Source organism: Chionomys nivalis, chromosome 6 (genome assembly GCF_950005125.1).
Source record: "Chionomys nivalis chromosome 6, mChiNiv1.1, whole genome shotgun sequence".
Classification (NCBI taxonomy): domain Eukaryota; kingdom Metazoa; phylum Chordata; class Mammalia; order Rodentia; family Cricetidae; genus Chionomys; species Chionomys nivalis.
The window spans coordinates 97,351,337-97,367,345 of NC_080091.1; the positions used below are offsets into that span (position 1 = coordinate 97,351,337).

General features: G+C 43.9%; 1 protein-coding gene across 1 annotated transcript in view; it reads right to left on the reverse strand.

Moving 5' to 3' along the window:
* Fras1 (Fraser extracellular matrix complex subunit 1) overlaps window positions 1-16,009 on the reverse strand; it is a 350,600-nt gene that overhangs the window by 230,430 nt on the left and 104,161 nt on the right. The window contains exons 3-5 of the mRNA XM_057772897.1: window positions 11,891-11,983; window positions 3,881-4,040; window positions 757-890 (exon numbers count right to left, since the gene is read on the reverse strand). Coding sequence (XP_057628880.1) covers window positions 757-890; window positions 3,881-4,040; window positions 11,891-11,983 — 387 coding nt within the window. The remainder of the gene's footprint in view (window positions 1-756; window positions 891-3,880; window positions 4,041-11,890; window positions 11,984-16,009) is intronic.

The following is a 16,009-nucleotide window of genomic DNA, read 5'->3' on the forward strand; positions in this document are numbered from 1 at the left end:
TCACAATATGCCATGTTATTGATTTTGTTTTATTTGACACAAAGTGCTACTCTGTAGCAGCTAAATCTTGGTTTCCAGCTTTTCCTTGGATCAAAAAATGAACTATTTTTCCACTGGAGGCAAAACTCCTCTCACAGTTATCTGTCAGCTTTCCTGGCACGTCCTCAGGAGCCTCTGGAAGAGGAGAAAACTATAAAACACGGCCTGAGCCACATATATTGACAACGGAGTCTCTCCTCTAGATTTGTGTGAACAGCCTAATGTTTTGAAAATTGGATCAGCATTAAATGAAGATGATCCCTCTGTCGTGAACACCCCCTGAGAAAACACTTTGGGAACTTGAGTCACTATCCTAAATTAAATGGTGTACATCTGGATAATCATGTTCAAAGGCATGCCTAGGTCTTTAAAAAAGCAAACTATACCTAAACATGGGAGAAAAGTAACAAACTTCATCTTTTTACCCAGCTTTCCAGATGTTTAGCCTTACTTTTTTTTTTAGAACATCTGTATTTCAAGCTGGAGGCTTCCTTACTTGTAGCCCTCAGGTTCAGTTTCATTGTGTAGCAATTTGACTAAATGGCTGGTAATCAGACCTATTCGTAGCTTCTAAGAGGGGGAAGAATCATCTCAGATGGGCGCCTAACAGGATCTCAAAACAAACAAACAAGCAAACAAACAAACAAAAAACCAACTCTTCAAACTCTTTGGCAGGCAGTTCCCTGCGAGAAGTCGGCTCTGAGAGTCCCTCCTTACCTGGTCACAAAAAAGAGGTTGACACTGAGCTGTGAAGCACTGGGTGAGGCCATTCCTGCACACGCACTTGGCACAGCGGCTCAGTCGCCACTCCTCTCTGTCCTGATATATGTGGCCATCGTAGGAACAGGATTCTGGAAGGACAAAGGCACAGGGCTAGGTGAGTATTTCATGTGCTGGTCTCAAAGCTGACTGCATGAGTGCACTGGGCCCAGGGTCACAATCATTGGATTTTATCAATAAAGACTCTGGAGCCAGATGCCAAGGTGAAAGCCTGCTTGCTCAGAGGGTAGAGAAAGCACCCAGTTGACTGTCCTCCTCTGGTCATGTTCCAGAAGCTTCCTTCTCCTATACTACCTCAAACCAAACTCCCCAACTCCATGTGATAAGGGATGTCCTTCTGTATGTGTGTTGATTTCATTGGTTCATGAATGAAGTTGTTTTGGCCAATGGCTTAGGAGAGTGAAAGCTGGGCAGGAAGTTCAAACACAGATACACCAGTCCCTTTCACCTGCTCAGGAAACTCCGTTCCAAGAGGGAGCCATTTGTTCATGTGTTCTCTGTACTACGTTCTGGGGGAGGCGCAGGGTGCTGGGGAGAGGGTTAGCTCCTCTCACCCTTGAGTGTTTGCAGACCCATAGGAGTAGATGAAAATACAGAATTTTTACATACAGAGAGACCGCAGAGGCAAAGTAGAAGCTTCCTTTACTCTTTGAGTGGAAAATGTTGCATTTTTACTCATTAAGTAACTGTTCCTGAATGAATCTCTAATCTCTAGAAGAAAAATGTCTTAAGTATGTCTTTCTCATAGAGAACCAATGAAAAATGCTCCTAAGATTTAAGAGTGAACCCCAGAAAATGAGGCATCACCATCCTGTGCTACCCCCACTTGCTGCTTGTGTGGTTTCACATTCAGGCTTATGTTACTTAAAGGTGCTGACGGTGAGTCCTGACATGCACAAGTAGACTTTCCACTCCCATGGTTTCCTGGACATGCCTTTAAATCTCTGGTATGGCTATCTATAACAAAAGGCCTCAGAGGTAGAATAACCAGGGACTGGGAAGAAACAAGGGATATATATATAAAGGGCATGACTCTCAACCAATATGGAATGAAAGAAGCATCTTAATCATTTTCTAATCACTACATGTCAGCAGAGAGCATGACAGACTGATGATATAATTCCTACGTACAATAAAGTCCATACAAATACCTATGAAAGTGCAACAGGACACATGTGTCTAAAATATAATGAAACTGATACACGGAGAAAGCATAGGTTCACAGGACAGGTCTGGAAGCGTGCCCCCAGCTTGCTGAGAGAAAGCGGGGTGTCTTAGTTAATAGCAGGAGTAATCTGTTCAGCGAGGTTGTAGGAAACATAATGAAGGGAGCCCCTCCCCGACTTTGTGCTTGTCTTAGAGAAAGACATTGCATCAAAGACCAGATGACAGAACCAGAAGTAGCAGTACTTCATGAAGAACAGGTCTGGGACTTTGGTCAATCGAGAGTGAAGGAGTAATGACCTGGGCCTCATGAAGTTCAATAAAAGGACTGTTTCTCTGCTCCTTTGGAAGAAAGTATAGAGATGCAGCTAGTCAAGGTACAATATGCTGACGTGGGTTCCCCTCTGTATGCTATGAATCTGTTTTACTGCCATTGGCCTATGGCAGGGCAGAATATAGAAAGGCGGGAAACCCAAGCACAGATAGAAGAGGAAAGAGGATGGAGTCAGGGAGATGCCATGTAGCTGCCAAAGGAGAAAGACGCCAGAACCTTACCAGTAAGCCACAGCCTCGTGGCAATACATAGATTAATAGAAATGGGCATCAGAGCGCTGGACTGAGCTCCCAAAGTCCAGTTGAAGAGTGGGAAAAATGAAAATATGAGCAAAGAGGTCCAGACCATGATGGGGACACCCACTGAAACAGTCTATCTGAGCTAATGGGAGCTCACCAACTCCAGCTGGACTGGAAAGGAACAAGCATAGGACCAAACTAGTCCCTCTGAATGTGGGTGACAGTTTCATGGCTAGGGCAGACTGAGGGGGCCACTGGCAGTGGCACCAGGATTTCTCCCTACTGCGTGTACTGGCTTTTTGGGAACCCATTCTCTTTGGATGGATACCTTGCTCAGCCTAGATATAGTAGGGAGCGCATTGGACCTTCCCCAAAGCAATGTGCCTTAACCTCTCTGAGGAGTGGATGGGGGTGGCGTGGGGGATAAGTGGAGGGGATGGGAAGAGCAGAGGGAGTGGGAACTTGGATTGGTATATATAATGAAAAAAATTAGTTTATTTTCTTTTTCAAAAAATAAAAAAAAGAAATGGGTTAATTTAAGATATGAGAGCTAGCTAGAAATATGATATAGCCATTGACCAAACAGTGTTTGTTCAATATAGTTTCTGTGAGATTAGTCAGGTCTGGGCGGCCGTGAAATGAAAGCAGAGGCTCTATTTACAATGTGCAAATAAGGAGACAGAGCACAAGCAAGGAACTCAGGACCGCGAGGGGTGCACCCACACACTGAGATAATGGGGATGTTCTATCAGGAACTCACCAAGGCCAGCTGGCCTGGGTCTGAAAAAGCATGGGACAAAACCGGACTTGCTGAACATAATGGACAATGAGGACTACTGAAAACTCAAGAACAATGGCAATGGATTTTTGATCCTATTGCACGTGCTGGCTTTGTGGGAGCCTGGGCAGTTTGGATGCTCACCTTGCTAGACCTGGATGGAGGTGGGTGGTCCTTGGACTTCCCACAGGGCAGGGAACCCGGATTACTCTTGGGGATGATGAGGGAGGGGGACTAGATGGGGGAGGGGGGGGGAAATGGGAGGTGGTGGCGGGGAGAAGGCAGAAATCTTTAATAAATAAATAAACAATAAAAAAAAAAAAAGAGAACGGCAGAATTCCACAGTTAAAATGAAGCCTAAAGATCTGTGCCAATCCAACTCTATGAGGCATCACTTGCGACCAAATTTAAGGCCACACCACCTTGGCTCAAGGAGGAAGGGAATTTTAGAATCTCCGAACCACAACAAGCAAGAAAGACAAGAGAAAAGATGTCATCTGTAACCTCAAAGACAGAGAGGGCCCCTGCCCACCAGCTGATACTCACTTCCTGCTCCCACACAGATGGGGCAGCAGGCTCCTTCGGCAAGGAATTCCAGCTCCTGCGGTCCACACGATAAGGGAGCGCACTGTTGGTGGGAACACCTCACCTCTCCATGAATGCAAGAGCAAACAGTGCATGGGGCTGAGGCCCACTCTGTGCCGTGCTGCAAGGCAAATAGAAAAGAGAAAGTTAGCTGTAGACCCCAGACTCCTGCCAACCAAACAGATACAACCCTTGTACAGCCTGAGGGTGGAGCTTGGGAAAGGCGGGAAAGGACTGAACCAGCCCCGCAAGGTTGAGCAGACACTGCAGTGCTCTCTGCTGGAGACCAATTTAAAGATGGGTTTTCTTCGTATTGCCTCCAAGATTTTTGTATTTGAAAATTTCAGAAAGATGCAAAAGGGAAAAGACAACACCAATCCCACTGTCTCGAGTTTCTTTCCCTGTTGCTGAGATAAAATATCTGATCAAAGCAACTTGAGGAAGCGAGGGTTTACTCCAGATTCACGGCAAGGAAGTAAAATGGCAGGACCTTGAAGCATTTGGTTCCATCAAATGCATAATCAGGGAGCATAGAGATGGATGAAGGCCTTGGCTCGGTCTTTCTCCACCTATGTGATCCAGCATCCATCCAGGGAGCGATCTCACAATGGGTGCAGCTTCCCACCTCCATCAATGCAATCAAGGAAATACTCCACAGTCATGCCCAGAGACCTGCCTCTTGCTTAATTCTAGACTGTCATGACATACCATCACACCCATCATTTGAAGAAATAGTGAATCCTAAAGGAAAATGTATATAAACATATTTTGGGGGATTTTCATAATTGCTCTATCATCTATTTCAAGACAAATGCTCGCACTGCTACTTATGTTGGCCTCAAACTCCTTGGTTTAAGTGATCGTCTTGCCTCAGCCTCCCAAGCACCATGGGACACAGATGTGTGCAACCGCACCTCGTTTATCAAGCTAGTCTTTAATTGGGGAGGTGCTGGGGACTGAACCCAAGATCTCTGAAATGCTAAGCACACACTCAACTACTACTGAGCTATACTCCTGGCCCCTGGATTCTATCACTTTAAATAGATCTCATTCTAATCTGATTCCTTCTTTGACTTTCAAGCCTGATTAGCCCACATATTCTCATTCCTCTTCAGACTTATATTCTCTCTCTCTCTCTCCTATAGTAACACATACACACCCCCACTGATCTCCCATTCCTAGAAGTATGTAGAAGGGCCAAAAGAAGGTCCCTACTATATCCAGTTTCCCCAGAAACTAGAGAGCAATAAATGGTTCCAGTGAGGGTACCCATCCACATATACAGAATATTTCTAGAATGCTTAGTTACCATGTTCTCCAGGTTTAAGCACTTAATATAAATTTAGTTAGTATCCAATGTAACTAAATTAGTCATTCTTGGTGTGAGGGCAAAGGAGCCAGTTTGTCAGCACTGATGTGTGTGCTGCCTGCTTAGAAGAACAGCTACCCCAGCATCCAGTCTCTGGTGCAGGACGGGTTGATGGGGGCACTTCCCAAGATACATAGCAAATTTAGTTTGATGAAGTTTCCTCAATCCTGGAACCTGTTCCAATGTGCCTCTTTTAAAGCTAGCTATGGTGGATGAGCTTCATCACATATCATATATGGATTTTTATCAAAGTACCACGCGTTCTAGGCAGTCAGTCCCCGAAACATAACCTAGGGATTACACCTAGAGTTGTAAAAGGAGATTTTCACACCGGCGTCCAAGATAGTTTTCCACCTCATACACAAAGGAGCCTTATCTTACCCAAACAAGTCAGCTCTTCTTCACTCTGCAAGCAGGCCAAGTCTAATGTTTAGGAATTAGGAAAAGGCTGGGCTAGAACTGTAACAACCACAGTATCAGGTAACCATTGCAATCCAGGGATCTGGAACTCAGCCCACTATCAACCAGACTACTCTGTCCTCCAGATAGACACCCAGGGAAGGCAAGAGAGCAGTACACACACATGCTGTGGCAGAGCCGAGCATTTCCAGCAGTGGCCTGCACACTTCCAGGGCTCGGTTCAGGCATTTTTATCTGGGGAATGGAGTTACATCAATCTTGCTTCCTTGTCTGGGAAAATAAAACAATGTAACAGTATGTCCTTCACGAGGAGCTTCAAAAGGTTCAGAAGGTACCATGTTGAAGGGGCAATTAGCGTTCATGTGGGCAGGCAGAAGGACCTTGCATTGGATACAGCTGTGCTGGACAGCATCCAGAGCAGAGCTGGTAAATACTGCAGAAAAGATACCCTTTTCTTGTGAGGGAAGATGATTCCCAGATCTAATGCGCAGCATGAGTGGTGATGGTTATTCTAATTAACTTGACTGTGACATCACTTCACAGGGTAGATGCATACCAAATCATCACACTCAACACCTAAATCCAGGCAAGTTTTGCTTATCAGCTAAACATTTTAAAGATTTTAAAAACAAAGGAAGATGATTAGTCCTCCCTGGCCCTTCCCCCACAAGTTCATGAATTTCTTCTGCTTTTGTTTATCTTGTTTTTGCTTGGTTGTTTGGTGGGTATTGTTTTTTTTTTTAAGGTGCTTTTTTCCTGTTAATTTAACTTTTAAGGAATTATCTGAAGAAAATGATCAATAACATGCCAAAAGGTTCCAGTTTAAGGATTGCACTTTGCTCTCTGTAGTGAAAGTGGAAACTCTCTTTCAGTGAAAACTGAGAAGCCACCCAATGGCTACTAACAGAGAATAACGTTCTCCAAGAGTGTGACAGGAAGCTAACATTATTCTATAAAGGCGGGATGTAAACCATGCATTCGACATGGTTTCTACCTGTGTGGAAACACATCTGTGTATTAGCAATCTACCCATCTCTCTACCCATCTGCTTATCTGCCTCATCTGCCATTTCCCCTGCTGGCAACACAAAACAACAGTGAAGAGACTGAAAGCAATGGATTCAGAACACGGGAGCTACTTAAGATTTTAGTTTTGCTTGTACAATTTTCTATCATCCAATTTTTCACCAATAGGATACCGTAATTTTTATCATAATAGAGCAAATTACTATTAAAACAGCTAATAAATCACCTAATATTAAATCCATTGAAGAAAACAACTTCAGGTGATCAAGTTCATTTTATTAAAAGGGAGCCACTGCTCCCGTGCCCCTTCTCACCAAGTCCAGCCTTGCTTTGTTTCTGAGATTAGATGAGATTGGGCACACACAGGCTCACATGGCCATAGAAAACACATCCTATTTCTAAGTGTCTAGACAGTTCAGTTCACTAAAACAAGACCTTGCTTTTTGCTACTACAAAAAAAAAAAAAAAATCCCTGAGTTGTTTCTAAGACATCTCTGATCATACCACCTTTCAGACACAGGACAGAGAAATTAACTGTAATAACAGCCTGTCAATCACCAAGGTTTCTCATTTGAAAAATGAAAGGGCTGTGTTAGCAAAGCCCTTAGGTACCTTTGGGCTCTGGGATCATACGAATCTAGCATCTCATTCAGGAGACACGAGATGAAGCAGTGGCTTCTCCCTTCACAAAACCTTCTGAGTTATAGGAATACCAAAGGCCATTCAGGAGAGAGGCAACATTGTTTCATGTCAAAGCCACGCAGCTGGCTCCTGTGGGTGAGCCAAGGTACACAGGGCAAGGGAAGAGAATTACTCTCCATCTCCTGGGAGGATGAGCCAAACATGTCCTCCTCCATCTTTGTCTTCTGCCTCTACCCATAACGAGTGTCTCGTCCTTCCCCAGAGTGTTTGAGGATTGATAATGTATGCAAAGCATTCCTGCCTAGAGATCAAGGGGTTCAGCACCTGCCAAATGTTATTTATATCTATATAAATAATTTCACAGGGTTCTCCATACCCATTTACAAATGCATTACTTTTAATAAACACTGTGGCAGCAAAGAGAGCTACATAAAATCCAGGAGTAATAGACACATCAAGCAATGCCCCCACAAGGACCAGCTCTTGCTGTGCCATCTTAACCTCATTAACACCCTTTGAAAACATGAGATTTTTGGAAAAAGCAAATCTTACAGGTGACATCTTCAATATATTCTTCCATGTAGTCAACTAATAAGTTAGTAAATACTGACATAAGTCCAAGGAATAGACTAAAGTATCTGCCTGGCTTGCTGACAGAATATATATACACATATACATATACATATATATATATATATACACACACATATATATATAAATATTTTTCCTCATCTAATTTATCTTTTTATAAGGTTATAAATTCAGAATACTAAATATCTCGGAGTTTTTGGTGTATTTTATAATTACACCCTCTACTCTGAGTAGAACAGAGCTGAATTTAATATGAATTTCTTCTCTCACATACATAATTCAGCTCTCCCTTACCCTCTTGGAAAGGAATATCAGGGTCCAGGCTCCTTACTCCTTTTTTCTCACTGGGATTCACACAAGTCGTCACCTCCTGACCCCTTCTGTCTTTGGTGACTCTTCATGTGCTTTCTCCTTAGACTTAGGCTATTGTGTGATAGGATCAAAGGTGTGGAGAAGAGAGAAAGGGACAATGGGGGCTGGTGTAGGAGGTTCTTCTGTCTGTGTGTTGCTTTCATTGGTTGAATAAAGAAACTGCTTTGGCCTTCTGATAGGACAGCAGCTTAGATAGGAAGGGAGACAGAACTGGATGCTGGGAAAAAGCAGACAGAGAGCTTCCATGGAGTCACCAGAGTCAGACATGCTGAATCTTTCCCGATAAGCCACGACCTTTTGGTGACATACAGATTAATAGAAATGGGTTAAATCAAGATGTAGAGTTAACCAATAGGAGGCTAGAGCTAATGGCCAGGCAGTATTTAAATGAATACAGTTTCTGTGTGGTTATTTTGGGGGTTAAGCTAGCCGGGTGGTGGGATGCAGCCCACAGCTCCTCACTACTACAGGGGGACCCCACCTCTTCCTAAGCCAACCACCCTGGGACAAGAAAATAATCATTTAAAAACCTCTTCAGAAAAAGACACTTAAGCATTGTGCCCTGACTAGTTGGCTTGGTTGGCAAGAGCCCACAGAGAATGTGTAGGGACCCCATTAGCAAGGTTAGAGATAAAACTGCCTTCCCCAACCCTGGCCGTAACAAACCCCACAGCACTCCTAAACAACCTGGAGGCAGCCCAATGGCTCCAGTGTTTTCCTCACTCAAGGAAAAGGCTTCAGGCTTGCTGAGTTCAGAGCTGGATATGATGCTGACTCCTCTACAGGCAGAGGCATCCTTTCTTGAGGCTTAGCTGTTCACTCGAGGGGTACCTATCATGTCGCCCTGAACTTAGCCTTCTGTTGACACCCCTGAGCTTAAACCACAATCAGGGGAGACAGCGTCACTTCAGCTGTTCCCTCCTGCCATGCTCAGGCTACCCTAAAGCCTCTACCAAATCTCTCTCTCGGGTCCACGCTTCTACTTGGGAACACCTCAGCAGTCTTAAAACAGCAGGTTAATTTACAGCTGCTAGGAAAGTTGCCATAACCAGCCCTATATGAGGCGACCCAGCAGCCAAAGAGAGGCTTACTGAAAATGGCTTCCTAAATAGGCTGGAAGGGAAGAGAGAGGTGGGAGTGGGGAGCTGAAAGCCAGGGAAAAATCCCAGGCCAGACCCAGACAAAAGCACATGAGTACATTAACCTGCTCAGGCAAATCAGAAATGTGGGATTTGGAAGAGAATCTGGAGGTCATTGAGGTGGGGGTGGGGCAGACAAGGATGGGAAAACAAAGATCATAATCATTGTAACTTGTGACAAAAGTTTGATTTTATCATAATTTTAAAAAGAACCACTCTCCAGTCTGTTTGAAGAAGTAGAGCATAAAAGATTTCCCTGTAAAGCCATGGTTCTCAAAATTCAGCCTTTTTTTGCAGCTACATCAAGTACCAGAAATATAATGATAACTTTTTCCGAGGGGATGAATTTTGAAAGTACACACAGGAAACCATGCACGCGGACCTGTTTCTATCTAGTCTAGAGCTTTTAGCATTATTGCAGCAGGAGTGAGCTCCAAGGGAGGCAGAGGGAAAGGCAAAATTAAGAGGCACGGGGGATTTATAATTAACCCACAGCAGGTCTGTGGCCTCAGAAATGCCTAGCCACCCACGACAGCGACTACCCTGGAGCGAAGACACTGAAAAGGATGGAGAAAAGACTGAATATCAGCCTGAGCTTTTCACTCTTTTATATTCACTGAGCATCTGTTTTGAAGAAGTCAGGGCCACGCTCTATGTTAGTTTAACAAGCAAAGATGACTATGAAGATATCCAAACTACTCTTAGTGCTCTCAGATGACTTGAAGATTACAAGATTATAATGTGTATAAATGTAATATAAGTAAACAAATGGTGTCCATTAAAAGACCCATGCTGAATTGCAAGGATAACCCTGGCAAGGGTGTTCTTAAAATCAGTTTTAAAATCTCTACGTACCTATCTCGGGTACCAAGTCTTTTCGATGTGTCTGTTTTTTTTCTCTCCCATACCAGATCCTGATTGTATTTTGGTTCTTAGTATCTCCTGGACATCACACATCCAGCAAAGAGGTCAGTCAACTTAAACAACACACCTGTGTTCAACGTGATGAACTGGCATTGAATCACATCACCAGCCAGCCCTGTAGCACCTCTGCGTCACAGAGATCATATGTGGCAGTTCAAGGTGACACCACCCTATAGAACAAAGTGGCTCAGGCTACACATATTGACAGCTGGGATCACGACATTCCCAGCGTAGATCCTGCTTAGGTGTCTCTCATCTGGACATTGTGTGGAACGGAAAGAGACATTTCCTACTGTTCCTGGGAGACAGTGGGTTGAGTAAGCTGACCCAGTCCATGGGGACATGAGCATTGTGCTCACTGAGTTTTGGGTACATATACTGAATAGCACCTGAGAGTGGGCTTATCAAATCCTGCTAACCCATGCTCTCTCCTGAATAGGCAGAGATGCTAACTCCGGGAACATACTGTATCAGGTGGAAAATGAGCATTAAAGCAAAGAGCCTCTCTCTCTTCACTGAGCTCAGCTTTCCCTGATACAACAGGGTAATGTTTTAGCAATAGAAAGGAACTAGTTTCAAAATTTCTACTATAAATCTCACAATGTTGCGTTTAAATTAGTATTTAATATCTACAACTAAGCCTGTAGGATTTAGGAAATGTGATCTAAGGAGGAAAAAATAATAATCTTTGGGCTAGATCCTCAGGACTCTGGAAATTAATCTTTGGGCCAGACTGTCAGGCTCTGGCTCTTGATGGAGGCAGGGAAGGTAACAATCTGAGGAAAGTCTGGCTTGTGACTGACCTTTCTAGTTGTCGTGCCTGAGGGCTGCTCCTCACATCCAGTGAGGAAAAGCCAGGGAAGAACTGAACTCCCTGTAGTTCCTAGGATGACCCCAAAACAAAATGCCAAAGGTTTATGGTCCTGAGACTGAAAACACTATCCTAAGGGACTCATCCCTGAACTACGAGTCCAGAGACCAAACTCTCACCTGGACTGCATCATTTCCTAACAGGTAACAGGACACTGACAAACGGTTCGAGGTGTTTGCAACTTCATTGTCTTTTTCAACTTTAGCATGGGAGTAGTCACATGTGCCCTACTCACCAGCTCAGGGTTATAGACAATTGTCAAACAAAAATCTGTATGTAATCTACAAAAGGGGGTGGTACTGTTATTATTCGAGACTGCGAGCCCTTCAACCCCAACATTCTCCGTCTGCTCTTAATGCAGACACAAACTCAGTGTACAGATATTTATGTAGAGCTTATGGGATAAATAGGACCCTTTTCAAAAACAAAAACCAAACAAACAACAAAAACCCTCAGCACTCAAGAAAGTCAAATGAGCCTCCTATACCTGACTCTGTAGTCAGACTACACAAATAAACAAGTGAAAAGCCCATCTGTTAGCATCTGGGACTTAACAGTAGGCTTTCTTCTGTCTGTGACCACAAGTGCACCTTGGACCTCAGAACACAGAACACTTACCTCATGGATTTTTCCCTCATGGTGACAAGAGCCAGGAGTCCTTGGTACACACTGCGGGCAGCACTGGTTGGGGCCGATCTGCAGCACTTCTCCCTGGATATTGGAAAGCAGTTCAGTATGATATGCAACCCGAAACCCTAGTTCAGCAGACCCCAAGTTTCTGAGATTGCCTAACCCTCCTGCATTTCCACAGGAAACAATGACCGACATTGGAAAGTAAACACACCAACACAAAGGATTCTCTGGCAAGAGGGGCTTTTTGGAAAGCAATTTCTTTGGAGGAGAAAAATCACAATCCTCTGGGCCTTTTCACATGCAAATGTAATGGAGTGGCGGGTTATTTTCAGTAGAAACCCTGCACACAAGGAAAGCAGAGGGAAAGGCCTCGTCTCTCTAACTGCACGGCTCGCTTCTGCGGGAAGAGAAAGGACCCTGGCGTAGGAACCTGCTACAGAGCAGAAGGCTTAGCGCAGGAGCGGGAATGGGGAATGGAGTGTCTAAGGATTTTGGTTCACTTCTGGCAGCAGAGAAGAGCGACAGAGGTTGAAGGACAGCGTTTTGACAGGAAGTAGCTCTGTGGTGGGGACATTGCGTGACATGCAAAGGAAACCTAAGCAAGGTTCCTGCGTGCCAACAAATGGCTGCTCTTGAGGTTGCTACAATTCAGCTTGTGATATTATAAAAAAAGACAGCTCAGGATCTGCCTCTCATGCATAATAATAATAATAATAATAATGCATCTGCCACCGTGAAGAATCTGCTTAAGAGATGTCACAAAATTAGAGGCCAAGGACGGAGCTCTGTGGGGAAGCACTTGCAGTGCGTGTATCATCCTAAGTTCCATCCCCAGCACCACACACACAGACAAAAAGAAGTGGACACACAAGGAGAACAAAGACATTATTTCTAGGAACTAATGATCCACCTATTAGGTCTTTCCCACAGTTCAGAGATAAGAAACTACGGGCAATGAGTGATCTAACCCCAGTGGCTGGAGGCCTGTGTTAGCCAGGAAGACATGACCACCTGCAGGATGAAGAGCTACAAAGCATCTACTCAGAACACAAGCAAGAGACTCCTCAGTTCATCCAGCTACATCTGAAAGAGTCAATGAGAAAGGAGGAATATTTTAAAGTTGTAAACCTACTACAGAAATCCATCCATAACAGCATCATCAAATTATCTTTACTTGCTTGATAAAGAACAAAATTTATATAATATGAGATTTTATGAAATTCCCCATGCTATGCAACAATGACTGTTTCAGAAGGGTGTCCTCTGCACCCGAAAAGGGAAACTACACTTTAATCTCTGCCAAGATAGCAATGGAAGCTACATTAGCATTATTTCCCCTAAGCATTTCATACAGATAGAAAATGACATAATCCAATTGCTTAACAACAAAGAATCAAAGAGCAAGAGAGAAAGGCCGGTGGAAGGGAAAATTCCTAGGGGTATGTCATGCCCCCAAATTAGTTTTCCACCTTCTCTAAAACAAACTAACTTTCAGATTCAACATTCAAAAAAGCACCTCAGAGTATAATCTTCTTTATTTGTGAGTGGCAGTTGAGGAGGAAGAGTTGGGTCCTCGCTTGGGTCAATCTACTGAATGTCTTGGGGAATGCTATAGACACGAGCTAAAGGAGGAGCCAAGACCGCTGCATGCAGCTATCTGGAAAACAAGACAAGGGGATGCTTGCCACCTGTCCACGTGATCTGGAATGGCTGCAGCACACACACAGTACACTGGCCTACTCTCTCTCCAAGCTTTACACTATAGCAATGAATAGTGGTTGCATGAACAAGACCTATCAATGGAGATTGCAGAGAAGTTAGCAAAATGAGTTTTTTAGGTTCTGAAAAAAATCAACTAACAATAATAATGAATACAACTGAATGATTATAGCTAACATCTACTTAATGCCCTCATTTCTATGGGCAGTGTATCCTAGGGCCTCTAACAGATGCCTGAACTGCAGACATCCCAGGTCTTATATGTACTGTGTTTTTTCCCCACTCATAAATACCTACAGTAAAATTTAATTTACAAACTAAAAACAGTAAGATTAAAAATAATAGCCAATAATACAAGTCTCAAACAATTTATAATAATATGCTATAATAAATGTTATAAAAATGTAGAATGCATTATAGATCTTAGTAGCCTCAACACTCATTTCTTCTATAATAAGTGGACAACTTTACCAATCTATTTAGGGGGAGCACTTTAGGGTTTCCCTTCAGTATAAGTGAACTGTCACCATCTCTGTCCTTATGCTTTGGTGAATCATGAAGTGAAATAAGACTTAGCTGAATGAAAGCATTGTCCTGTCGAGATAACCACTTATGGCCAGTGAGAGGAAGCACACACAGTCTGGCTGTGTTGGATCAAGGGAAAACTGAACAGGATGGAGGGGACCAGAGTGGTGGTTTGAAAGAAAAGGCAGTGTGGTCTTGTTGGAGGAAGTGTGTATCTATGGAGGCAGACTTTGAGGTCTCCTATATGCTCAAGATACTGCCCAGTGTCACAGACCACTCCCTGTTGCCTTTGAATCAAGAGGTAAAGACTCCCAGCTCCAGTTATCATATCTGCCTGTATGCGGCCTTGCTTCCCATCATGATAATGGTGGGTTAAATCTATGAACTGTGAATGAGCCACCACAATGAGATGTTTTCCTTTATTAGTTTCTCTTCATAGCAATAGAACCCTAAGACAACCAGCAAAAGATTTCTGTGCATGATGTCATACAATTCTTTTAAGAGTTTTGTAGCATTTGCTTGTCTAATGGTGTATCTGGAGGGATGGATGCATGCCAAGACATGCACATGGAGGCAAGAAGACAATTTACAAGTGTTGACTCTCTCCTTCTACCCTATAGGTCCTAGGGATACAATTCAGATCGCCAGACTTAGCAGCAAGTGTCCTTAGTTATCTAAAGGATCCCATGTCCCATAATTTAACACACGTGGAGTATTTATGTCTGGAATTTTCGAGTTAATGTTTTTAGACCATGAGGAAGAAATAAAAACAATAGATAAAAGCAAGCTCTCCTGCCAAGCATGTAGACTATATGTGTGAGCAATAATAGTTACACATATTAATCGTGTTTGCATAGTTAACTGCTACAGTTTTACCAAGTAAATACCTTTGCTGATCATCCTCTCAGACTCACAGAAACCTCGGCATCCGATCTAAGTTCTGCCTCTGTTTCTAAGCATCATCCTGAACAACTTCAATGTGAAAGCGGCGAGATCTAACTCAACCCTCGTACATTCTTAATCGTCTCAGTTCAATAAATCCTTCTCTCTACTTCTGAGAGCCTAGGGGCAATAGTCAAGTTTGCCATCTTCCCATACTCTAACCCGCTGCAGACCTCAAACCTTCAGCTCTGCAAGCAAGGTTCCCAGGGTTCAGCAAGCCTTTGTTCCCACTCACCTTTCCATCAAAGAGAGCCTTGAACGCATCTCTCCTTGACTACGTTCAGTGTCAAGTTGGCCCTGTTTGCCCCAGTACCTGTCACTTCCCATCTCTTTGCTGCTTTCTTTCGTTAGCAGAGTCAAATCCCAGTCCAGGATGCACTGTGCCTCTTTTACAGGAGTGGCTTAAACTGCCATGGGAACAGTATCACTAGGCAAGATGGAACTCCCGCTGGTTGGTGGCTCCCTGCTCCTGAAGGTCCTCAGCATCCCCACTAATGCTTTACCTAACCTGGGTCCCTCCCTTTCCCTGATATTCTCTACTCTCACACACTCTGTGGCAGCTGGCAGTCACTGCCCACTTGCTGGCATTGAGAAGCACTTAGGAAATGAATAAAATGTTTCCCCGAGGGCATGGGCAATGCCAAAGGGGACAGGCTTAGGAGCCCCTCCCTGAGAGTCACACCCTCCTATAAGCTGGGGTCCTGGATAGTGGATGGGAGAGAGAAAGGGCAAACCTCATAAGTGAAAGCAGGGTCTCTCGCTTTGCTCCTTGGCTCCCATGAGGAGAGCTACTCTAAAGGCCTGTGCTATGACAGACTGCCACCACTACAAAAGCGACTCCTTTGAGTCACCTGCATCGGGTGCTCATCGCTGCAATGCATCACTGTATTGCCCGCTTCTTGCCCTCACACTTAAATG